We start from the raw sequence: 24,204 nt of genomic DNA on the forward strand, positions 1-24,204 counted from the left end.
GTATGGGTACTGGTGCCAAAAAACAGCTCTATGAAATCCTCTTTTCCAACTGCATCGGAGTAAAGAGAGTGTGGTTGAATGTGAGTAAACAATCTGTTGGAGAGCTCTGGGCTGAGAGCTAAGCATCTAATGCCTGTGCAGTCAGCGCACCAATTACATGCTCTGCTTAGCTTCAGTTCTCAGAATATACCAAAGCAGATAGCAACATCCGAACCCAGAGTCTGCTACCTGAAGACGCTTTGAAAATCCTGACAACCACAGACGCCAATTAAAGTGGTCAGCGATTAGTAAGGGGAAGTGGAGCTGGCGTTTGTATATTCAGTAAGAGCCCACCACCTGATTTAATGTATGGGCATGAAGAGAGACATCTACCGTTGCTTTTAAAAGAGAAAAATTGGCAGAAGATTGTGCATTTGGAAGTGAGAAAGAAAAAAAATCTCATAATTATGTTGGGGGATGAGGAAGGAAAAGCGATCGCAAATCAAAGCCGACTTTCTCCAGCAACAGAGGGAAATAAAGGGCTTTATGACTTTTGAATCTGAAAGGGGAGACTGGCCCCGCGGGGCTCAGCGTGCGGCGCAGCCCATCTCCCTCCCCTCGCGGCGCGTGCGAAGAAGTTCAGCACCTCGGAAAGCGCCCCCTCTCCGGGTGCTGGGGTTACGCATGCTCTTCGGGAACCCGCAGCCTCTGCTGTGCCGGTGGAGATACAACTCGCGGCGACGCGGCTGGCAACTCACTGCGAGTCGACAGCAGCGGAGAGACGCAGATGCGAGGCAGCAAGGCCGGCGTCGAAAGCCCTCCAGAGAGTCTCAGCGAGGTAGACAGAACTCTCTTCAGGAACCTCGTCGGAGCAGCTGCGGAGGAAACCCGCAAAGGTATTTGAAAGAGAAAAGAGCGGGCCCCCAGGAGCGGTCTGGAGCGGCAGGGAGGGAACACGCTAGTGCCCAAGTGACAGCGGGAAACGCCGGGGGCAAAAGTCTGAGTCTTTACAGTAGAGACCCCGCGGACGCCAGCCTTGGCCAGACAACATTTAGGCGCCGATCGCTCGCCTTGGGGGCTGTACGTCTCTACCCTCGAATTCCCCTCCAGAACCGCGCTCGGCACCCATTCTCACGCCCACGGCCAAGCTCGGCGCTCCGAGGACGCGCCTGGCGCCCGGTTCCTAGGCGCTCTCTTGCACAGCTACTTTTCAAGCCCCCGCGCGCGCCGGCACCCCGGGAGAGCCGGACTCCCCTTAGGAGTTTATCTCCCGAAACATGACCTAGAGGCCCCAGCGCGGGCAGGTGTCCGCGGCACCAGCCCCAGCCACCATGAATAAGGCGGCTGGCGGGGACGAGCTCACAGAACTCTTCGGTCCGATCCCGGACCTTATGCAGGCGGCCAACTCCAGCGGCAACGTGTCGCTGCAGCTCCAGGACCTGTGGTGGGAGCTGGGGCTGGAGTTGCCGGACGGCGCGGCGCCTGGGCACCCCCCGAGCGCCGGCGGGGCGGAGAGCGCGGACCCCGAGGCCCGGGTACGCATCCTCGTTAGCGTGGTGTACTGGGTGGTTTGCGCGCTGGGGCTGACCGGCAACCTGCTGGTGCTCTACCTGATGAAGAGCAAGCAGGGCTGGCGCAAGTCCTCCATCAACCTCTTCGTCACCAACCTGGCGCTGACGGACTTCCAGTTCGTGCTCACCCTGCCCTTCTGGGCCGTGGAAAACGCCCTTGACTTCAAATGGCCCTTCGGCAAGGCCATGTGTAAGATCGTATCCGTAGTGACGTCCATGAACATGTATGCCAGCGTCTTCTTCCTCACCTCCATGAGCGTGGCTCGCTACCACTCGGTGGCCTCGGCTCTTAAGAGCCACCGGACCCGAGGGTACGGCCGGGGCGACTGCTGCGGCCGGAGCCTGGGGGACAGCTGCTGCTTCTCGGTCAAAGCACTGTGCGCGGTGATCTGGGCCTCCGCCGCGCTGGCCTCCCTGCCCAACGCCATCTTCTCCACCACGGTCAAGGTGATGGGGGAGGAGCTGTGCCTGGTGCGCTTCCCCGACAGGTTGCTGGGCCGCGACAGGCAGTTCTGGCTGGGCCTCTACCACTTGCAGAAGGTGCTGTTGGGCTTCGTGCTGCCGCTAGGCATCATCAGCCTGTGCTACCTGCTGCTGATACGCTTCATCTCCGACCACCGCGTGGCTGGGACCGAAGGAGGAGCCTCAGCGGCCGGGGGAGGCCTGGCCGGAGCCAGCGCTCGGAGACGCTCCAAGGTCACCAAATCAGTGACCATCGTGGTCCTGTCCTTCTTCCTGTGTTGGCTGCCCAACCAGGCGCTCACCACCTGGAGCATCCTCATCAAGTTCAACGTGGTGCCCTTCAGCCAAGAGTACTTCCTGGGCCAGGTGTACGCGTTCCCCGTGAGCGTGTGCCTGGCCCACTCCAACAGCTGTCTCAATCCCATCCTCTACTGCCTGGTACGCCGCGAGTTCCGCAAAGCGCTCAAGAACCTCCTGTGGCGCATCGCGTCGCCTTCTCTCACCAGCATGCGCCCTTTCACCGCCACCACCAAGCCCGAACCCGAGGACCAGGGGCTGCAGGCCCTGGCGCCTCTCCACCAAGCCGCGGAGCCTGACCTGCTCTACTACCCGCCCGGCGTGGTGGTCTCCAGCGGCGGGCGCTACGACCTGCTGCCCAGCAGCTCCGTCTACTGACGCGAGCCGAAGCCCAGGGCGCGCGCCAACTGCAAAGCGGTTTTTCCTGGGCGGAAAAGAGTGAAGGGATGCTAGGGGGACCTCCGGATCGAGAGTTTAGGGGAGAGGGGATGGAGCGGAGCACAAAGGAGCAGCCTAAGAAGAGGTCGGGGACCTTCTCCGGAGAGGGGAGGCTTCGAACCCAGGCGGAGAGAGGAAGCTGGCAATGGGGCCGAGCTCAGCCTTACAGGCCCAAGCCGTCAGCCTCCGTTCCCCTTCTCTCTACACGCACCATCTTCCTCTTCTTAGGCTATCAACGCTGGGCTGGGTAGGGCGCCCAGAAGAAGGAGAGGGCATCCGGAATGTAGAGCAATTCGGGGGCAAGGAAGTGGCCTCAGCCAAATGGTGCGCAGACAGCTGAGCGCATGTATTACAGAAAAAAAATTTTTGGGGGGGCAGCTCTTGAAAAAGTCCTCAAGGTGCACGCAGCCAGGGGAGCCACCCTCAAAACCTTTGCGCCCTGGTCTGGGACAGCCAGGGCGCGAAGGTCTGATCTGCTGCTTGGCTGCGGTCAGGCCTAAAGTATGGGACCCGGAAACTTTTTCGGAGTTGAAAGAAAGAAGTGACAATCTTGTTGCGCCCGCAGGAGAAATGCACCGAGAGAGAGCCACCTCCCGTGAGGCGTATGCTTTATCTTTTGGGTCGGGGAGAGTGCGCAGACTCGGAGCCGGACTGGGACTCTGCACTGCCTTCGCGCTCAAGGGTAGCGGGAACCAAAACGCTCCCATGTACTAGAGCTTTTTTCTCCCGGGAGTGGCTTCCCTGAGAGAGCGAGCGGACTCAATGAGGTTACAGAGGCGGACGAGAGAGACTTCTTCAGGCTGACGGCCCCTAAGGAGAAGGGGGGCCCACGTGCTCTCTTGGTACCCCAGCAGCAAGTGAGTGCGCCCTGCGCTGGAAGCTGGGCGTCTGGGTTCCCTTGAGAGCCCTGCCGAGTGCCTGGAGACGCTGTGTGCGCTCGGGTCCGTGCACTGCAGGTGAGCTGTGCCCAGGAGCAGCCTGAACAGGTCTGAGGAGACACACCACTGGGGGTGGAGACTTTTCTGCAGCCTCTCCCTCTCACTCTTTGGGAATCAGAAAGCGTGTTTGATTGAGGCTCTAGACCAGCAAGTAGAGGAATGACTAGGCCGCGTTTTTTGTAGGCTTAGATAGAAGATCAAGAGATGCTGTAGAAACGTGGTTCCTGAACACCAAATTCCCGGAAGCCGGAGGCTGATCGTTCCAGAGGAGTTGTGGGGTGGGACGGGGAATGGGAGACTCAAGTAAACTCTGTGCTGAAGGGGAAAGAGTATGGAGAGTCTGTTCTGGGTGACGTACCAGGATTTCAGGTGTGGGGTTTCTTATTGCTCATAACACTGAGGAGAGAAGGCAAGAATCAGAATTCCCATAGGACTCCACCTTAATCAAGTTCCATTCATTCTAAAGAGTGCTCAGCGCATTGACACACATGATGAATTCTTCCGTAACCCCCAGTCTATGGGACCTTCTGAAGGGTGACACATTTCTCATGACGATTCTGTTCTGGTCACAGCAGTATAGTCCTTTCTTGAGGCTGCTCAGAGGGCAGGATGGAGTGATCTACCCATCCAGCTGCCAGTTTTGACAGAGGTGCTACTGTTTTTCTCTTTGGCGACCTAGTTTGCGATCACAAACAGGCAATGTGGGCACCTACTGGTGTGCTTATTTTCATACCATAAATAATCACTATACAAGCATGTCTGCTATTATAGCCTCTTGAACCATAAATTACTTTGTGATTTTGTTGGAAATTCCCAGGACTGTCAGAGATTTAAGGCTCAAAATGTGAACTCCATAGCTACAGCGTTCCTGTCCCACTTTCTGTAACACACACTGCAAAAATTAAGACCCTGCCACAAACAAAAAAGCTGCTTGACCTCCTAAATCCTGAGCAGCCTTAAAGAAGGTAGCTTTTTCAGAAAACAGAATAATGCTTTTGTTTTAAAGTAGTCAAATTAGCCTCTCTTTGCTGTTTAGGATGAAAATTTATTGATACTGATATTGAGAACCAATGGGCTAATAAACATTGAACTTTAAACACAAGTCTCCAAAATATAAAGTAAATGAACAAGTAAACATCTACAAATAGTAGCATGATAGTGTAGCTCTGTGTTACACTGACATTAAACACTTACTGAGATATTCTCTTTATTAAGCAACTTGCTGTTTTGAATTTGACAATAAACAATGTGTGGATTGCCCAAGGTTTTTAGGAAAATATGTTGAAGTGTGTACTTCTGATATGATGGGCACTAGAAAAAGAGAAGGGGTGGGGGCAAGGACTTCATGAAAGAACTCTATGAAAAGAGTCACCTTGTCCCCACCCACACCTGTGGACTTCTAAGAACAGGGCTAGAGGGAGCCAAGACCAAAACTTCTATCTACACAAGGACAAAAGCATCAACAAGGAAATGGTCAAATCCAGTTGAGATCATCAAATTATTATTATTTTTTTTTTGAATGCTTGTTGTGTGCCTAGCTCTGTGTGGAGTGTTGGGGTCACATTCCTGACATTTAGAAGGGGACAGTACCATGTACATGAGGCAAGTGAGTCATGGGATAGTGAGTTGAATGTCATGTTGTTGTTCAGTCACTAAGTTGTGTCGGACTCTTTTTGATCCCATGAACTGCAGCACTCTAGGCCTCTGTGTCCTTCACTATCTCCCTGAGTTGCTCAAACTTATGTCCATTGAATCGGTGACACCATCCAACCATTTCATCCTCTGTCACCCCCTTCTCCTCCTGCCCTCAATCTTTCCTAGCATCAGAGTCGTTTCCAGTGAGTCAGCTCTTTACATCAGATGGCCAAAGTATTGGAGCTTCAGCATCAGTCCTTACTATGAATATGCAAGTTTGATTTCCTTTAGGATTGATTGGTTTGATCTCCTTGCTTTTGAATATCATAGTAAGGGCCAAAAGGAAATGCTATTTATAGGAATACAGGGATGAAAACTTGATTCTGTTGGGGAATCAGAGACTTCCTGGCCAAAGCAGTATGTGAGATGGACCTACGAATATGGGCTTCTCTTGTGGCTCAGCTGGTAAAGAATCTGCCTGCAGTGTGGGAAACCTGGGTTTGATCCCTGGGTTGGGAAGATCCCCTGGAGAAGGGAAAGGCTACCCACTCTAGTATTCTGGCCTGGAGAATTCCATGGACTTTATATAGTCCATGGGGTTGCAAAAAGTTGGACATGACTGAGCGACTTTCACTTTCACTTCACTTTCTTAGGAATATGAATACAATTTAGATGGGCAATCTGGCAATTGAGACAGAGAGTAGGTGCATAGCTAGGGCATTTGAAGCTGGGGAAATTCAGTGATCAAAGGCTTTGAGGTTGGAGTGCCAGGTGCATGGTGGGGGAGGGAGAAGCAAAGCAATGTGGCTTCCCTTTCTTCTACAGGATTTACTGGGATTTCTAGGAAGAATGTAAATGTCCCTGCACTTGCTTTATTTGTCTGGGAACAGGACAGTTTTGTCCCAGAGAGGATATGTCATTGGTATACTAAGAACAAGTACTTAAGTTCCTAAAGGTGGTTAAGAGAGGGTGAAAGTCACTCACTTGTGTCCGACTCTGCAACCCCATGGACTATACAGTCCATGAAATGCTCCAGGCCAGAATACTGGAGTGAGAACCTTTCCCTTCTCCAGGAGATTTCCCAACCCAGGGATCGAGCCCACGTCTCTCACATTGCAGGTGGATTCTTCACCGACTGAGCCACAAGGGAAGTCCAAGAATACTGGAGTGGGTAGCCTATCCCTTCTCCAGCAGATCTTCCTGACCCAGGAATCGAACCACGGTCTCCTGCATTGCAGGCAGATTCTTTACCAGCTGAGCTACCGGGGAAGCCCTGGTAGATTAAAAGACTTTAAAAGCCTTAAAAAGCCTTTACGGTGGTTAAAGACTTTTAAAATTGGATTCTATCTGCTCATTCAAATCTCAATAAGTTGAGTTCAAGGAGTAAAGTATTACTTAAGTGTGAGTGTGAGTGTGTGTGTATGTGTGAGAGAGAGAGAGAATCTGTGTGCTCTAGCTCCCTTTTCCATCCCATAGCCCGCCTAGTGTTCCATCTGAAAAGAGCTTCACTTGTAATGAAGACCATGCCCTGTGGTTGGCCACAGATGACTATTCTTGACTTCTTGGGGGTCCAGGGAAGACAGTTTTCAGTTGCAGTTCACCCTCCCAGCCCACCCAGTCATTCATGTCAAAATCTTTAATCAACAGAGCGGTCCTTGGAAAAATGACCAGAAGATACGTGTTGAACTCAGCAAATAATTCCATTTCCAAATGTTGCAGAGGTCAAGAATAGGTAGGTGAGGCAGGAGAGGTGGCTGGATGCCTGTTTCTTTCTTAAGGCTGTGTGCTGTGCCATGTAGAAAAGCTTCCCTGCTGGCTCAGACGGTAAAGCATCTGCCTGCAATGTGGGAGACCCAGGTTTGATCCCTGGGTCGGGAAGATCCCCTGGAGAAGGAAATGGCAACCCACTCCAGTACTCTTGCCTGGAGAATCCCCTGGACAGAGGAGCCTGGTGGGCTACAGTCCGTGGGGTCTCAAAGAGTCGGGCACGACTGAGTGACTTCACTTTCCTTTCCTGTGTCACGTGGGGCCCTGAGAGCACTGGCTCATTCTCATCCTAGGCCCAGGGCAGCGGTCTTGTGTGGGATTGGGAGCAGGTGTCCTCCCTGGGCACTCTTCTAAGTCAGTCATGACCTTGCTGCTCTTGGATGGATAACGTGAAGGGGAGAAGGAGGAAGGAAGACAGGGGAAGATGGAATCTTTTTGCTGGTGAATGTAATAATTTCATTTGTGAGTGTATATTCCAATAGTGGGCTTTCCTGGTGGCTCAGATAGTAAAGAATCTGCCTGCAGTGCTTGAGACCAGGGTTCGATCCTTGAGTCGGGACGATTCCCCTGGGGAAGGAAATGGCAACCAACTCCAGTATTCTTGCCTGGAAAATCCCATGGGTGGAGGAGTCTGGCAAGCTATAGTCCATGGGGTCGGAAAGACTCTGACAGGACTGAGCGACTTCACTTTCACTTTTCTTTTCACTTTCATTCCAATAGGTGGCGCTAGTGGCAAAGAATCCGCCTGCCAATGTGGGAGACGCAAAAGGCATGGGGTTCGATCCCTGGGTGGGGAATATCCCCTGGAGGAACGCATGGCAACCACTCCGGTACCCTTGCCTAGAGAATCCCATGGACAGAGGAGTCTGGCAGGCTACAGTCCAAGGAGTCACAAAGAGTTGGGTACCACTGAAGCAACAGAACACACACACACACACACACACACACACACACACACACACACACTGATAGAAGGCAGCGGGCCTGGATTGGACAGAAAATAAGGGGCACTGTGCCCAGGAGGGGGGCAAGGCTCAGACGTTGATCAGTGGAGCCACAGCACACTGAGGTCTGAGAAGAAAGCTCAGTCTGGAAAATATTAATCTGGAGAAAATGGGATAAACTGCGGGAACCCGGAGAACCTGGTGCTGGATAAAGAAGCTGTGTGTGTTCTGCAGGTGGCAAGTGTGGGTGGGGAAAGGAAGGAATGACCACTTTGGTGTAAGGCTTGCCCTCCTTCCCCTCCTGCCCCACCCTACACAAACTAGAAGATCCCAGATCCATAGGGGTATCCCAGAAATACCACCCCACACCCTAGCACTGCCCCAGCCACAACCCAAGAGCAGCAGAGATCAGGCTCTTAAAAGGGAAACAACACAGAGAACTGCAGCCTGGAGCCATCAGACCTGGGCAGCCAGGACCCCCACCCCAGGTCCGATACTAGAGAGCGCTGCTCAACCCCCCACTCCCACCTGTACCCCTTCCCACATAGCAAGGAATCCATGGAGCTGTCTGGAGCCTGAGCCCCGCACCTCCACCGCATAGACTATGCTTCAGTATGCAAGACGTCAAATTCCCCTTCTAAATGGCTCCGAGTCTCTTAAGGGCTTCGTGGGTCCTTTTCTCTTGAAGGTGGAAGACACCGCTGTGAGTCTGTGCACCCTTAGGTGTGAGGGGAGGCTAAGGGTGACTGTTTGCAGGTGTGGTAAACAGTAGGGGGTGGGAAGGCTGTGGACGTGCAGATGTCAAGGTGCTTACAGAGGCCCTCACAGTGCTGGACGGGCTAAGGGTGGGAGAAGAGATGGGCCTTCATCAGCGGTCTCTACCTCAGGCCCTGCAAATGCAAACGTTAGGAATGGACCTGCACCCCTCATTTCCCCAGCGGTTTTGTGAAAGGGATCCCAAAGAACCCCCGAGCACAGTTCTCCTTTGCAGTACCCCTTCCCCAAATGAGCCTACACTGCAGGCTCCTGGCCACACTACCGAACCATCCATTCTGCTAGGCACCAGGAAGCCAGAAAAGAGCCTGAATCCCCGTGTCCTTGTTCTCAAAGCAGCGGTTTCGTGTCTCCAAATTCCCTTCCAGCACGGGAAGTCTCCGTAATCTAGAAATTCACCTGAGGCAGCGATTACACCACCAGACTCTAAGATAAGGCAGGAGAAGGAACCACATGACATGTTTTATTTACTTATTTATTTTTCACATAACATGTTTTAACTTGGAGAAACATGTGGGCAAGTCATTCTGCACCACTCAGGCACATCTGGAATTACATAGAAAACACTTATGAAGTACAGGTGATAGGGAGATCTAGGCCTGAGGAAGCAGGATGACGAGCCTTTAAAAAATAATGACAATGACTATCATGTATCAAGTGCAGACCAGCAGCCAGCCTCCAGCCCGAGTGCTGCTCTTATAGGAAACAGCAGAACTCAAGTGCCTGGGTTCAAAGCCCAGCTCTGCCACTTTGGAGCTGTGTAGCGTCAGAGGAGAACTATAAACCTCTCTGCCTCTGTTTCCTCATCTAGAAAATGGAGATCAGCAGCAGCAGCCTCTCCCAAGATTGCTGTGTTAACATGGGTAAAATGCTGAGAATGGTGGTAAGCACTCCATAAGGCTTAGATATTACAAATGGTCACCACTCTCTGGGGTAGGAAGTATTGGGTGGGTCATAAAGTTCCCTCAGGTTTTTCCATAAGATGTTACAGAAATCTCAAATGAACTTTTTGGCTAACTCAATATTACCCCAAATGTACAGATGAACAAGTGCAGCTTTTGAGGTTCTGTAGTTTGCTGGGGAGCAGCAGAGCCAGGATCCCAAACCAGCCCAGCTTTAAACTTTACAATCTTTCTGTTAAATCATGTTGCCATCATGAACTTCAAGGGGTATGGCTGAGAAATGCTGCTTCATTTGGAGAAAAGAGGATTACAGGAGAAACGGGAGGCAGCTCTTTGAAAGGCTTCCAGTGAGACCCCAGGGGCTTGAACAAATGTGCAGGCTAGAGAGAAAGATTTTTACTATTTCAATAAGATGGGCTATTTCAAAGTGGGAAATCCTCTAGGATGAGATGTTCAAGCAGACTTGTAGGGATAGTATAAATTAACATGAATTAATTATGAGTGAGTTAAGTATGAATTGAATATGAATGAATTAATATCTCAAATCACCAGCCTTATTTTGCATAAGGATGCATTGGATGAAAAATGTAACATTCCAGACTATATATGGATCCCTAGTTAAAATATAAAAATAAAAAAAATCACATCACAGGATAAATTACAGCATCACAAGTGTGTGTTAGTCGGCGTCTCTGGTTTCATCGAGGCCTAAAATGCCCTATGGAAAACAGACCATGTCTCCCCATTCCACTGCAGTGACTTAGGGAGGTTGCAGGGAGGTGCTGTCATCCACACTTGCCCTTTGCCACCAGTGACTGGTGGCATGGCCCAGTTTCTCCTAAAACAAGTCATGCTTGAAATACTGAGACTGATGTGAACAGGGCTGGCTGGGAATAAGGGGCAGTTACTGCAGTTGAAGTCATAACACGTGGCATCCAAAGGGCAGATATAAAAAAACACAAAGCATCTGAACATTGTTCACAAGACTTAAGGCCCACTCCTGCAGACTGATACGAACCTCAGGAGGTAGCTGATCCTGACATCCTGGTTTCCGGAGAGCCCTGGCACAGCCCACATTGCCACAGTGCTGCTAAAATCCCATCTCTGGCCAGCACCCACCTGCACCCGAATCTTTTCAACATTAGCACTTAAAGCTGAAGCCCTCAGCCTCCTCAGAGAGGAGGCAGCCGATCCATCATGTGGTGATGACGCTGGACAGACAGGCCTTCGAAATGCTGCCCTGCAGGGCAGACCCACCTGCTTCCGCCACGAAGAGCCAACTCAGTGAGGCTGGCTTTTCTCAACTCCCTTTCCCTGTTCGTATGTTTGGGTTCAGCTCCCCCGGCAGATGCGACCCGAGGATGCCGTTTCTCGTTATCTGGGGGGGACACAAACCAGGAGTCCCTTCTGTTCCATCACTTTGACAAGTGGGAAGTAGCTCTTCCAGCTGTTCCAGGAAAGAATTCCTTAAGTTGGGTAGTTAGGGCTTGCCAGAGGCGATCCCAGCGCAGCTGTGGGAGCCCCGCTGACTCCCCTGTGGTGTCTGCAGCCCTCCAGCTGGTCTCGTCCCCCGCCACACCCCCGTTGCCACCCTCCCCACAGCCGCCAGCAGTTTTAGACACAGTTGTGGGCCCCCTCCTAGGCCTGTACTTGCACAGGGGGGACTTGTTCTGATTAGCCTTTCCTCCTGCATGTTGAATCTCCTTCAGCTTTAAGAGGAAGAGTGGAGTAAACACTCTGAAGTGATTTCATGCACTTTTACTTGTATAGAACATTCTGTGCTACAGTACATAGAGCCCTTTATATGAGCCTCGGATCTTGATCTCACCCTCCATGTTGTAAATAGGGATTGTTATCTAAAACTGCTGTAGAAAATTCATTTGTGGTGCAATACACTTTTGATTAAAGCCCTTCAATCCAGAAAAAAAAAAAACCACAAAGCTATAGATTGATTTCATGCCATGTGCTCCACTGTGTCTGAGGTTAGGGACCATGTCTCTTTATTGACCTAATCCATATATCTAACAAAGAGAGCCACAAAGCAACAGCCAATCAGTGCCACCGCAGAGGCCGTGATCACCACGACGACGACGCTGCCGGCCGTGTTGACCAGAAGGCCCAGGCCACCTCCAACAAGGATCTGAGCCAGCTGCACCATGCATGTGAGGGCAGCACAGTCCAGGCCCTGCCCTCTGCCGCTGCTGTCCGGGCCCCCGCCCAGGGCCCGTTGCTTCTGCAAGGCAAGAACAGGGACAGCATTTGATCTATGCCAACTGTTCTGTAGGGCAGAGTCAGCAAGCAAACGTGTTCTTTAGAAAGCCAGATGACAGATACTTGCAGCTGTGGTTACAAACACATGACTCGGCCGTTGCAGTTCCAAAGTAGTCACGGCACACAAACAAGTTCCAACACAGCCTTAGGACGCTGCTATTTGATTCAAGCTCCACCCCCTGCCTTTCCCCCCTCCCTGCCACAAAATCTTGAATATTAACTATGGGAGTTAGATGATTAAGAACACAAAATTCTCTCTTCCTAAGCATTCAATAAATACAATGGATTAGAAATAATAAATATCCCTTTTCATCCCTTCCTTAGAGTTGAAAGTTCAAACACTTTTAGGAGGATGTTGAATCACAGATATATGTTAGGAGAGGCAACATAAAAAAGCAATTCAACCTTTTCAAATAGGGTTGTTGTTTGGTTAGTAGATTAATGTTTGATTACTATTTGACATTTGGTCTGAACTGGCTGATAGCATTGTCATTTATCCAGTATCATATATGTGCTAGGACTTGGGCAAGGCTCTTTCACTTACGTTGTTTCATTCATGAAATGAATGAAACTTACCACCTTTCCAGAGGCACATGGTGCCACCAGGGAAGCCCCAAAGCGTTAGTCCCTCAATTATGTCCGGTTCTTTGTGACCCCATGAACTGCAGCCGGCCAGGCTCCTTTGTCCATGAGGATTCTCCAGGCAAGAACACTGGAGTGGGTAGCCATTCCCTTCCCCAGGGGATCTTCCTGACTCAGGGATTGAACCCCAGTAATCTGCATTGCAGGCAGACTTTTTTTCTTTTTTTAACCATCTGAGCCATCAGGGAGGCCCATATTATCATTAACCTCATGATAACAATACTACTACCACCTACCATTTTTTGAGTCTTTGCAAGGTGCCAGGTAGGCATTATGCTAAGCAGATTACCTATACTATCTCGTTTAATTTTCCAACAATTCTATAAGGTGGGTATGTCATTCCCATTTGATTAGAAAACTAAGGCTCTATGAGTCTGAATGACAATTCCTACACTATTAAATTTTAAAAAATCATTGTGCAGGAAAATGCATAGTATCCTTTGAATAAGAAAAGGAAAATGAGAAAATGCAATTCATAATTGATAGATTTTCATTTAAAAATACTAGAAAGTTAGACAAAAATCTGAAGAAACTGGCTACATGTAGGAGCCTGGGGTAGGAGGTAGGGGAAATAGGGAAAAAAAGTGGAGGGAGAGGTAGGCAGGTGCCACTGGATTCACGCTTGCATATCATTGTGCTTGCTGAACCATGTCATTGTATTTCCCATCTAAAAATGAACTCATTTTGAGTGACACTTAGTAAATAAATGGACAAGATCTCTGGGCTTCCCTGGTGACGAAGACAGTAAAGAATCCGCCTATAATGCAAAAGACCCAGGTTCGATCCCTGAGTCAGAAAGATCCACTGGAAAAGGGAATGGCAACCCACTCCAGTATTCCTGCCTGGAGAATTCCATGGACAGAGAAGCCTGGCGGGCTACAGTTCATGGGGTCACAAAGAATTGGATATGACTGAGTAATTATTTTTTTGCTTTATGACTCCCCAGTGTCCCATAGCTGCCAAATGGGGGAGGCACGATTTGAATCCAGGTTCTTCTGAGTCCATAGCCTCTGTATATGGGACCTAGTATCATCCAACTCTGTCTTGGAGGGGCGGTTCTCAACGACAGCTGTATCTCTAGCACCTAAGTGCCTGCCATGCATTGAAACATTAGTGACGATGTCTGCCAGGGGTAAGGACAGCTACAACTCGTGTTTAAAGGTCTTAACGGCTAGTGCAACCTCACCGCACTGCACTTGCCAGATCAAATGATGAAAAAGAAGACCAGTGTTCTAGTCACATGGACATGTGTTCAGCATTTTTGCAGTTTCCTGCTGGGATGGATTAAGCTAATAGTTCTCTTTAGCTTTTACAGTTGAGGAAATGTAAGCCTATTTTCAGGGGGAAAGTTGCATATTTTGAAAGAAAAGGTGGTCATTTTAGAGCAGAAGTCCCCGACCTAATGCTTTTTTAGGGCCACGTGGAGTCTTGCCCTCTGGCTTGAATTCCCAGATGGAAATGGAGATGAGGCGGGCCTCCCTTGAGGCAGCTAGAAAGTTAACCATCTGCCACCAGCTTTCGTCCCTGCACACTGGGCCTGACTTACTAAAACCCCATTTCCAAGGAAAATATTGCTCAACCAGTAACTCCCAGAAATGGCACTGGACCTCTGTAGCAGTTGACGGCCGGGGCCCTCGCTGTAGCACGCAGAAATGGCTGCAGGTGCATGGCACGTGCCATGAGCCCAGAGTTTCCCCAACTTTGTCTCTGTGTGACTGTGGGCTGGCTTCTCAGCATTACCAACCCTCCCTTTTCCAATCTCACAAATGGGAGTAATGGAGCCTGTCCAACTGCTCCCAAGTGCACTGGGCTTCAGAGTAAGGAGGAGGGGGTGGGCTGGGAACGTGGTCATGCCTTGGCCAGGCCATCATAGCATCTGGCTGGACATTTTAGTGCTGCAGTTTCAAGAACCCCTATTTTCCAGCTCTGCTCTACACTTTCCCAAGTCCCCCCGCCTTCAAGTGGCTCCAGATGTCACTCAGCACTGAGGTTCGACCACGCACCTGCTCCTCGTGGTGATACACAGCGATGAGGTTAAAGGGTACCGTGTACAGGGTGCTGGACATCACTCCAAACAAAGTGCACATGACCAGGGTGGAGTAGACATTTGGGAAGAGCCCGATGAATCCTGTTCCCAGGCCAAACAGCAAATACCCCATAAAGTAAAGACCCTTTAATCCAATGCAGGGAACCAAAGCTTTCTGAAAGTCTGTGGGGAGAAGAGAGGGAGAAATTATAGCTGGCAGTGCCTCACACCATCTCATAATTTCAGACAACCTTTTGCTTTTGAAGATTCACTTTTGTTTTTTTAAATCTTTACTTTGATATTGAGTCAGGAACAAAAGAACCTCCTTATCTGTGCTTAAAAACAGCCAGCTTTGGGAATCAGTTTTGAATCCTTTGCATAAAGGAGAGTTGGAGATTGCCTTCCTGGGTTGATTTTCTTTTCTGCACGGAAGGACCAGGTACTATGTAGTGGGCAGCTGTATATATAAGAAGATGTAGAAGAGATGATTGAAAAGCCCACAACTATGGGACCCTGGGGTGGCAGGACATGCATTAACGTGCAGGTCTTTCTAATTCACAGGGATCTATCCCAGCAGGACCAAAATGACAATCCAGGTCTAGCTTGACCCAAAGTCAGGTTGGAGGAAATGAACATAACCAGAGTTTATGGAATAAGCTGAGTCATTCGGTCTTTCCGCCCCACCCGAATGCTGTCTTCACAACCTGAGAAGGAAGTAAAGAAGGTGCATCGCCTGCAGACACTGGCCCTGATGTGCCAGCCCTTCCCAGTCCGGTCAGGGGACAACGCTATGCCAGGCACCTCCCCATCGCTGGCACCCTCACACTCTGGACAAATTCTACAACTTCTCCAAAACCTCAGCTTCTTGATCAGAATAATGGAACTAGTAAAATCCTTGCTGGCGGTTGTTACTAGGATCAAATGAAGTAAGATAGCTGTGAAATCCCCCAGCCGAATGCCAAGCACAGAGAAGACATCAAGTTAACATTGGTTATCTATCATAATTCCAAAAACACAGACTTTGCTGAATATGGTTGCCTTTTCACTGGGGTCTCCTCGAAGCAGGTACACTTGGCTTGCTCATAAAAGACTCATGGTAGAGCTCATTCTTTAAAAATTGAAAATTTTGCTTTAAAATATTTTCCTATATTTTCCACCACAGTAGGGAAAATCCCTAAGAATGTTTTATCTTCCTTTTTTAATCATTTATTTTAATCCATAATTTTCTTATCTTTCCTCTGCCCCATGCTGCTAGAACAAATGAACCCAGGAGATAGATAAATGATAGAAACTAGAAATGTGCCTACTTAAGAGTGAAATTTCCCATATCTATTCAAATAATTATTGGATTTACATTGCACAGACAAGAAACCTCATCTGTATCCCATTTGTATTATTATTATATCAATTATGCACTAAATTTGTGAAGAGAAAGTTGCCCAGTCGTGTCTGACTCTTTACTACCCCAAGGACTTTATAGTCCATGGAATTCTCCAGGCCAGAATATTAGAGTGGGTGGCGTTTCCTTTCTCCAGGGGATCTTCCCCATCCAGGAATCAAGCCCAGGTCTCCCTCATTGCAGGTGGATTCTTTACCAGCTGAGCCACAAGGGCCACCCAAGAACACTGGAGTGGTGGGATCCCTTCTCCAGTGAATTTTCCCAACCTAAGAATTGAACCAGGGTCTCCTGCATTGCAGGCAAATTAAATTTGTATCCATTATGTATTACATTGTTATCCATTTGGAATTCCAAAAATGTTAAAGGAACAACACTGCTTCCTCTGTTAAATTCATGCCATGCTTGGAGGGGTGTTGTCAAGGCTGAGAATAAAAGCAGTATAAATTTAGTGTACTTAATGATAACATTTATGCAGAAAATGGAATATAAGTTGTCTCAGTACCTGAAAGATAACATCAGTATTCATTAGGTAAATGCTCTCACCAAGTAGATGGGCCAACCAGGAAGAAGGCAAAAGGTGATAAAAAGATATTTGGAAACATAACTAACTTCATTACAAAGACTGAAAATCTGGCAAAGAATGCTTTATTTATGAAGAGAACTCAGTCACTGTCAGGGCCAAGCTGGCTTGCCCTCTGCTGTGTCTGATACTAAATAACGTTGTGCCTCTCCTTAGGGTTGGAGAGAAATGACTGGTTTAGGCCCCAGCTTTGAATAGTAGTCTATGCTATGAACAACTGGCTATATTTCAGTACTCAGAGTGGCTATACTCATTGATCTAAGTGTACCTATTGTATAAAAGGAGCTTGAAAACAGTCCTTTATCACCATCCCCCATCTCTTAACCCAGCAGCCAGATTGCCCTACCAAAGTCCCTGGATAGAAATTCTGGCTGGTCAACCTGGTGTTATGTGAGGAGTCCAAAATACAGGGTTATCCAGTGTACTCTGGAATTGCGGCAAATGATGTATTCTGCCCAGAGTGGGTTGGAGTGCAGAGGGAAAGACTTAAGAGATGGCCCAAGCAGGGGCATACTGCAGTTGGGTCTGGGTAGGTGGGGAGGAAGAGCAGCTCAGGCAGAAGAAACCAAAAACAAATACAGAGACATGAGACCATCTGGGAAGTGAGTCACTGGGGGGGTTCCTGCTTGGGAGTGACTGAGGTCCAAGGATGAGCCAGGCCAGATGGTGAGTCCTGGAGCACCAAGGTCAGGATCTTCACTCCATTTTATTGGAGCCCTGGTAGGGGCTTTAGGCAGGGCTGCCTGGTATTTTATAAAGAATATTTTAGTTCTAACTCACCATCTTAGGAATATCACAGGTCTATACACTAATATAACTTTCAAAAACTATTAAAATAGGAGGAATTCTTGTACAAAGAGATTTTAAGTAGAAAGGTCCTTAAAAATAACATGCTCTTGAGTTTTCAAGAGCCATGAAATTCATGTAAGAACTCAACCTAGATAATGGAAGCGTCCCTGGGAGGGATTCTTTGAGGAAAACAAGTTAAAATTGACATAAAATTAAAAGGCTAACCACTTTTAGAAAAATATTTTCCTCTTCAAAGAATGAGGATGGTAGTAAATAGTTGCCCCACTTCTTGAAAGCACAGAATGGGATGGATGTTATTAAATCCTTTCAGTCTAATGCTCCCTGATTCTAGGTATTTGAAATTGTCCTCCTGCAAGTTTTTTTTTTTTCTTCTTCTTCTTAATTTGTACACTCTCGATCCAAGGATCAAACCGGTGTCTCTTACTTCTCCTGCACTTGCAGGCGACTTTGTTACCATTAGCACCATCTGGGAAGCCCAAGGTGGGTAAAGGCATTCCCTAGCTGCTCAGCGGTAAAGAACCTGCCTGACAATGCAGGAGATGCAGGGTCAGGTTCAATCACTGGGTTGGGAAGATCCCCTGGAGAAGGAAATGGCAACCCACTCCAGTTTTCTTGGCCTGGCAAATCCCAAGGGCAGAGGAACCTGGCTGCAGTCCAAGGAGTTGCAGAGTCAGACATAGCTCAGCAAGTAAACAACAAGGGGGAAAAAGGGTTTTGCTAAGGAAATGTAAGCTTCAAGCTACCAGTATTTTGTTACCATAAATTTTAAAATAATGAATTTTATGGTTTTATGATTATGGGGTTCATGGATATGATTATATTAGGTCTCCTTTCCCCAGTTGTGCTATACTTTAAAGAGATTTTCTTGATCTCAAAACAGGTTTTCAGCTGTGTTATGGCTGGGCAAAAGGTTAAATGCCAGGCTAGGGGACACTATACATTTACTTTCCTCCTCAACAAGAAGCACATTTCAGTGACAGAATGATGTCCCTGGGAATGGTACCAGGGATTGTTCTCCATTGCCTCCCCCTCTCCCACCTGGACCATAACCCTGCTGTCCCCTGGGCCTGTTCAAAGCCTGGACCTCTGCCCTGGGGATTAGCTATTTTTCCCACAATACTGAAGAAGCTTCCAAATTTCCACTCCAAATGAGGGACCTGCATACATTTTACAGGTCTGAGTTTTCATTTAACTCAATCTCACTTAGAGATTTCCATACAAATTATCAAGCACAAAATGAGCCTGTGTGATGCCCTAAAGTTAGAGGACATCCATTTGGACATAGTTAAACTCTATCCCAGAAATCCGTTTGAAATGGTAGCTCAGACGGTAAAGCGTCTGCCTACAATGCAGGAAACCCAGGTTCAATCCCTAGGTTGGGAAGATCCTCTGGAGAAGGAAATGGCAACCCACTCCAGTACTCTTGCCTGAAAAATCCCATGGACTGAGGACCCTGGTAGGCTACAGTCCATGGGGTTGCAAAGAGTCGGACATGACTGAGTGACTTCTCTTCACTTCACTTCAAACCCAATCCAAGAAATCCCTTTGAATACAGTGTCCCCATAGATAAATTTAGCCAAGGTTGGGGTTGGGGGGTGAAATTAATAGACCCCATGGAAAGCTGATGCCTGAGAAGAAAAGCTGTCCTTCTCAATCTGGAACAGGGCTCCTATAACATATCACCCTACCAATCGGAGCTGAAGTTTTTTTATATGTTACTTTTGTGACCTATCATATTAACCATCCCTCCTATTTTCTGTCAAGATTGATAAGTGTACCTATGAAACCCCATGGTGATCTCACTGCAGCAGAACCCAGACCTGCTTTTAATCAACCATCTTGCTGGGACGATCCCTCATGCGTCCAATACTTTACCATGTTGTTTCCAAGATTTCCTCTTATTTCCCAAAGTATCTTGATCAGGAGCCCCCTGATTCCAAGTACATAGTAACTGCTGTGGAGAATGGCACCCAGGATTCACTAGGAAAAGGCTACTTGATGTGGTCTCTTCTAAGGGAAAAGGTTTTTCCTGATCTCCATATATTTATCAAAAATAAAATCCAAGATTCTGCTAGACCAGAGCCCTTAGGAAGACCCTCAAGAGGAGGAGGCTTACTTACAAGAATAAAGCGAGGAGAACATAGAGTTGATGCACAAGCCCCAGCATCCAACCTCCACCCCTCTTTGGTAGATGAGGAACTCTGTGGAGTTGTGGGCACCGTAGGGATCCCCGTGGTACACGATCTGCAAGAGAGATTTGGGGCCGCTGAGTTCCCAGTGTGGGTTGGTAAGGATCCCTTCTCATGTTCTCTGTGTCTCTCTTCCCCCATGACTGCATCGCCCTTTCATCCTTTTCACGCCTTTCACATCCTTTCGCTCAAGGACCCTCAGGAGGACTTAACGACTATTGCATCCAATCTAAACAACATCCTTCAAATGTTGAACATCCCTCCTTCTGTCTAACATCTGACTCCACCTGACTCGGCAACCTTGTCACCCCTATTCTGATACAACCAACAGGCTTCAGACTCATCTCCACACATGCCAGTCCTATCTCCAATTGGAATGTTTCCTTCCCATCCCCTCCATCTCCAATTCCTATTCAGCCTTCAAGACCCAAATCACACTGCCCCTCTTTTATTAAGCCTGCTGTGACCACTACAGCTCACCTCAAATTTTCCTTATTTGCTGTATTTGATTGAGTACTGGTCCCATAGTGTCCTCTAACTGTGCAGGGTGTAGAAACTTCCCTCTGTAACTTGTCTATAAGCCAGCTCCCTGACGGTACTCTCTCTTCAGCTCTTACTGTGCCCATCCTAGAGGCACTCAGAAGCTCCACAGGTGCTGATGGAGCGATTGGTGTGTGAGACAAAGCGCGAGTGCAGACATGTCTGTTACCTGGCCCATGAAGTCTGTGAAGAAGAGCATGTTGGATAGGAAGGCAGTCCATCCAATGAGGTGGCTGATGCAAAGGCAGCGGTAATGAGGGGGCATGCTCCTCAAGGCCCTCAACAGTGACCTCAAGGTCATTGTCCTCTGAGTCTGGAATAAAACACCAAACAGGTGTGACATTCAGTGTAGACACACAGCTCACTGTGGGAGCCAGCATGCAGCCACGGTATGTACCTGTTAGTAGTCTATCACACAAGGTCACACCATCTGGGCGCAGCACCATGGTTTCCCTGGAGTGTTCTCACAGGAGGTGTTCTGTTATGTACGTGCAGACACTTCACAGTTTTAGGCCAACATCAGAGCTTTGAGGACATAAGGGCGAAGGGGCTAGAAATAGACTTGCTTTGAGCCAAGATGTAAGAGCTATCAAACTTCCTATCTTTGAATGACAGAACCACTGTACAAGGATGAAGCTCATGGATTTAAGTAGTCCCTAGATGGTTATAATTCTTCTATTTCTTGATTCTTAAAATCTGGTCATCCAAATTCCAAGATGGCCTCTATACTCTCTCTCTTCATGATTCTGTTCTATTCTATGGCAAAAGGATTCTGCAGAACTAACTAAGGTTACTAATCAGTTGGCTTCAAGTTAATGAACAGGGAGATTATCTGGGTGACCTTAATGAAATCACATCAACCCTTTAAAAAGCATAGACTTTTCTCTGGCTGGAAGCAGAAGGGGAAGCCAGAAAGTCTCAAAGCACAAGAATTGCTGGGGTTTGAAGGTGAAGCAGGCCACAGGGAAGAACTTGAGTGTGACCTCCAGGAAATGACTGACCCCTGGCCATCAATTAGCAAGAAAACAAGGACCTCGACAACCACAAGAAGCTGGATTCTACCTGCATGAGCTCGAAGCTGATTCTTCCCCATTCAAACCTCCAGATGAGAAGGCAGCTACACCAACACCTTGATTTCAGCCTTGTGAGACCCTGAGCAGAGCACTTGACTGAGCCCACCCAGACTTCTGACCTACAGAACTCTGAGATAATAAATGGGTGTGGCTTGAAGCTGCTAAACCCATGGTGGTTTATTATGTTGCAGTAGAAAATTACTACATTGAGCCAATCAGCTCCCTGCTCTGGGTAAGGTACCTCCTCCTGGTTTATTTCTCTGGATCCTGCCATCAGTCAATATGTGTAAATGAGCCCTAAGTCTAGTCAGAGGTGAGAACATTGTAGAACATACACATACACACAAAAATACACACATGTAAAATGAATACATATGCCCCCCTCCCAATTCTTTAACCTAGACTTAAATTATGTTAAAACCAGAGGCTATAATTTATTGGTGCCAGTAGCTTTGAGAGAATGAAAAAAATTGAACTATTGACACAATTGTTCTGAGGCAAAAGAAACAGGCTTTAACAGCTTGTCATATGAGAGAAGAAAAATATCTTGGGAATATTAAGAAATCAGCTGCCCTGAAGACACCAAGACAATAAACATTGACCATGGTAGGGTGATGAGTCTCTCTTTCTGTCTGATTTCTATTCTGAATCTTGACATAATACAATTGGATCTTAGCTAGTGTATTTACAAGATAGTCTCCTGAGACTTTTCCATTTTAACTATGAGAAAATTGTTTTATAACTCTTAATCTACTATAACTTTTTTTTTACTTCTTTTACTTCTTTTTTACTTCTTTGATGCAGAAAATTACATTCACTCATTGTAGGGTTGCTGTACAAGTTGATTTTTTATTTCGTGGATTTTATAGTATTTAACCTAATGATCATGACTCCACTGACTTTTATACTTACTCAGTATTAAAAAAAAATACATAGACATTACTATGGAGTAAGGAAAAAAATATTTTCTGCATGTAGAACATGGTATTTGTCTAAATAAATGGTGACCATAGCAGAAATCCAATGCAGAACTATTACTTTTTCCCTTGACTACAGGAAGAAACAACGGTATAGACTGAGGAATAACTGCTTGATTTTCATATCTCAGACCAAGTGATTCATCTTTAATTTCTTTCCCTTCTTTCCAAAAATTCAAAAATTTAAAAAGTGAATCTGACCAGCAAGTATCCAGCCTCTTTCAAACATTAATTTATGCTCTGGCCTTATATATAATTTCAGCCTGCTTTCATTGTTAACCCAATTTTTTTTCTTTCTCCCCCAAATAAATAAAAGCTTCAAAATTATGCCTTTCTGTAAAAGCTGTGAATATAAATATTCAAAGTCCTTCTGGATATTTTAACTCAGAATGAAAATTCAGCTAGCATCTTGTTCAGTGACTCATCAGTTCCCTCAGTAAAATCCTTGCAATGATTTTGAGCCGTTGGGAGTTGTTTTACTGCATGCATTTGTCAACTGGAGATTGGGTCATGATGGATTTATTTATTTATTTATTTTCATGATGGATTTATAAATGAAAAATGAACAGAGCCATGAGGGGGAGACAGAATTGCACAAAAGTACCCTCAGAAAGAGACTAAATGTTGAAGTGAGCAACTAATGGTGGGGAGGAAATAGAGATTTTTATGGTATCCAGTTTCAACAATGAAATAATTCAGGCTTCTTGCCATTAAAAAAAAAAAAAATTCCAGTTCTCAAATTGCACAGCCACCCTCATTTTGGGAAGTAATGAGTTTGACAAACAAGGATAGGTAGGACCTGACACTGCGGAGACGCCCACTGCTCAGCTGGAAGCTCCCCAGATGCACTATTGGAATAGCAGTCAGGTGCTTGATTTTGAGCCTAAGATATATTACTGTTTTTTTTTTTTTTTTCTATGTAGTTTTTCTTTTATATTTTTGTCACATAATAGAAGCATTTAGAGCCTACAGTGTTGTGCATGTGGCATATGCTGATACAAGTTAATTGTATTTGATGCATTTCTTCTCCTAATGGTGTAGAGGGTTTTATATGCTTTTCAAAAGACTTCCACACACTTGATTTCATTCAGTCATCACAACAGCCTCGGGGCAGACTGAGACAGCCTCTGTTGTGTGACTCTTTGAGGGCCACTCAATGAAAAGAGGGCAAAGAGGCAGGCATAATCTATCATATCTACTTATCTTAAGTAAACTATGTCTGGTTTTATTCCTTTAACCCTGACATTATTTCTTCTTTATTTTCAAAGTAATATTTGTTTATTACAGTTGAATACACTGAAGGGTTTAGAAAAGAAAATGAAGACCACCTGTTAGCCTATCACACAAAGACAATAATTTCAATGAGCATTTTGGGTGTATATCCTTTCTGTTTTTTTCTCTGTGTCTGCGTAGCTTTTCCCACAATCTCCACTGTGTAAAATTCCTCTCAGTTGAACACTTGGTTCTGCAAATGAACTCTGACATCCTTGGCATCTTTATGGTTGAATAAAGAGCATCGTTGTCTAATGGTGAAGTGATCTAGTCACACCACATGTCCTAGAAGTGCCCTCTGAACCTGCAACAATGTGACCACCTCCAGGGCTTCCCCTTCTTCCTGGAGCCTACCAGGGCATTTACCATCCAAATAGGTCACCATATGTGCCTTTGATCTGTTTAAACATATGCAAATCACCCATAATTAGACTACATATTCTTTGTGGGCAGAGAATATATGTGTTTTTAATTGCAACCCATTGGCCACTGTTTCCTTTAATTCCACCTTAAAATGCTTGGTCACTCAGGGCATGATAAGAATGCTGTCTTTTTGGAATTCAATGGCTAAACAATTGTTTATCTGTAAATATCCTTTATGGCAAATTTTCAATCCTCTCTTCTCTCAGGGAATGGGAAAAAAACATTCATTTTGTATATATATGTGTGTTCTATTTGATAAATTATGTCTTAAATAAATCTTCAAAAACACACACAT

At 46.9% G+C, this 24,204-nt stretch overlaps 2 protein-coding genes across 2 annotated transcripts in view; one reads left to right on the forward strand and one right to left on the reverse strand.

Moving 5' to 3' along the window:
* Positions 1-1,310: 1,310 nt before the first annotated feature.
* RXFP3 (relaxin family peptide receptor 3) lies at positions 1,311-5,116 on the forward strand. The gene has a single exon (XM_020896741.2). It carries the CDS (start codon positions 1,311-1,313, stop codon positions 2,685-2,687), a length of 1,377 nt encoding a protein of 458 aa, XP_020752400.2. The 3' UTR covers positions 2,688-5,116.
* Positions 5,117-11,685: 6,569 nt separating this feature from the next.
* Positions 11,686-24,204, reverse strand: part of SLC45A2 (solute carrier family 45 member 2) — a 33,530-nt gene continuing 21,011 nt past the window's right edge. The window contains exons 4-7 of the mRNA XM_020896742.2: positions 20,334-20,477; positions 19,556-19,679; positions 14,624-14,829; positions 11,686-11,940 (exon numbers count right to left, since the gene is read on the reverse strand). Of these exons, the coding sequence (XP_020752401.2) occupies positions 11,716-11,940; positions 14,624-14,829; positions 19,556-19,679; positions 20,334-20,477 (699 nt within the window). The 3' untranslated portion in view covers positions 11,686-11,715. The remainder of the gene's footprint in view (positions 11,941-14,623; positions 14,830-19,555; positions 19,680-20,333; positions 20,478-24,204) is intronic.

This window comes from Odocoileus virginianus, chromosome 14, assembly GCF_023699985.2.
Source record: "Odocoileus virginianus isolate 20LAN1187 ecotype Illinois chromosome 14, Ovbor_1.2, whole genome shotgun sequence".
NCBI lineage: Eukaryota > Metazoa > Chordata > Mammalia > Artiodactyla > Cervidae > Odocoileus > Odocoileus virginianus.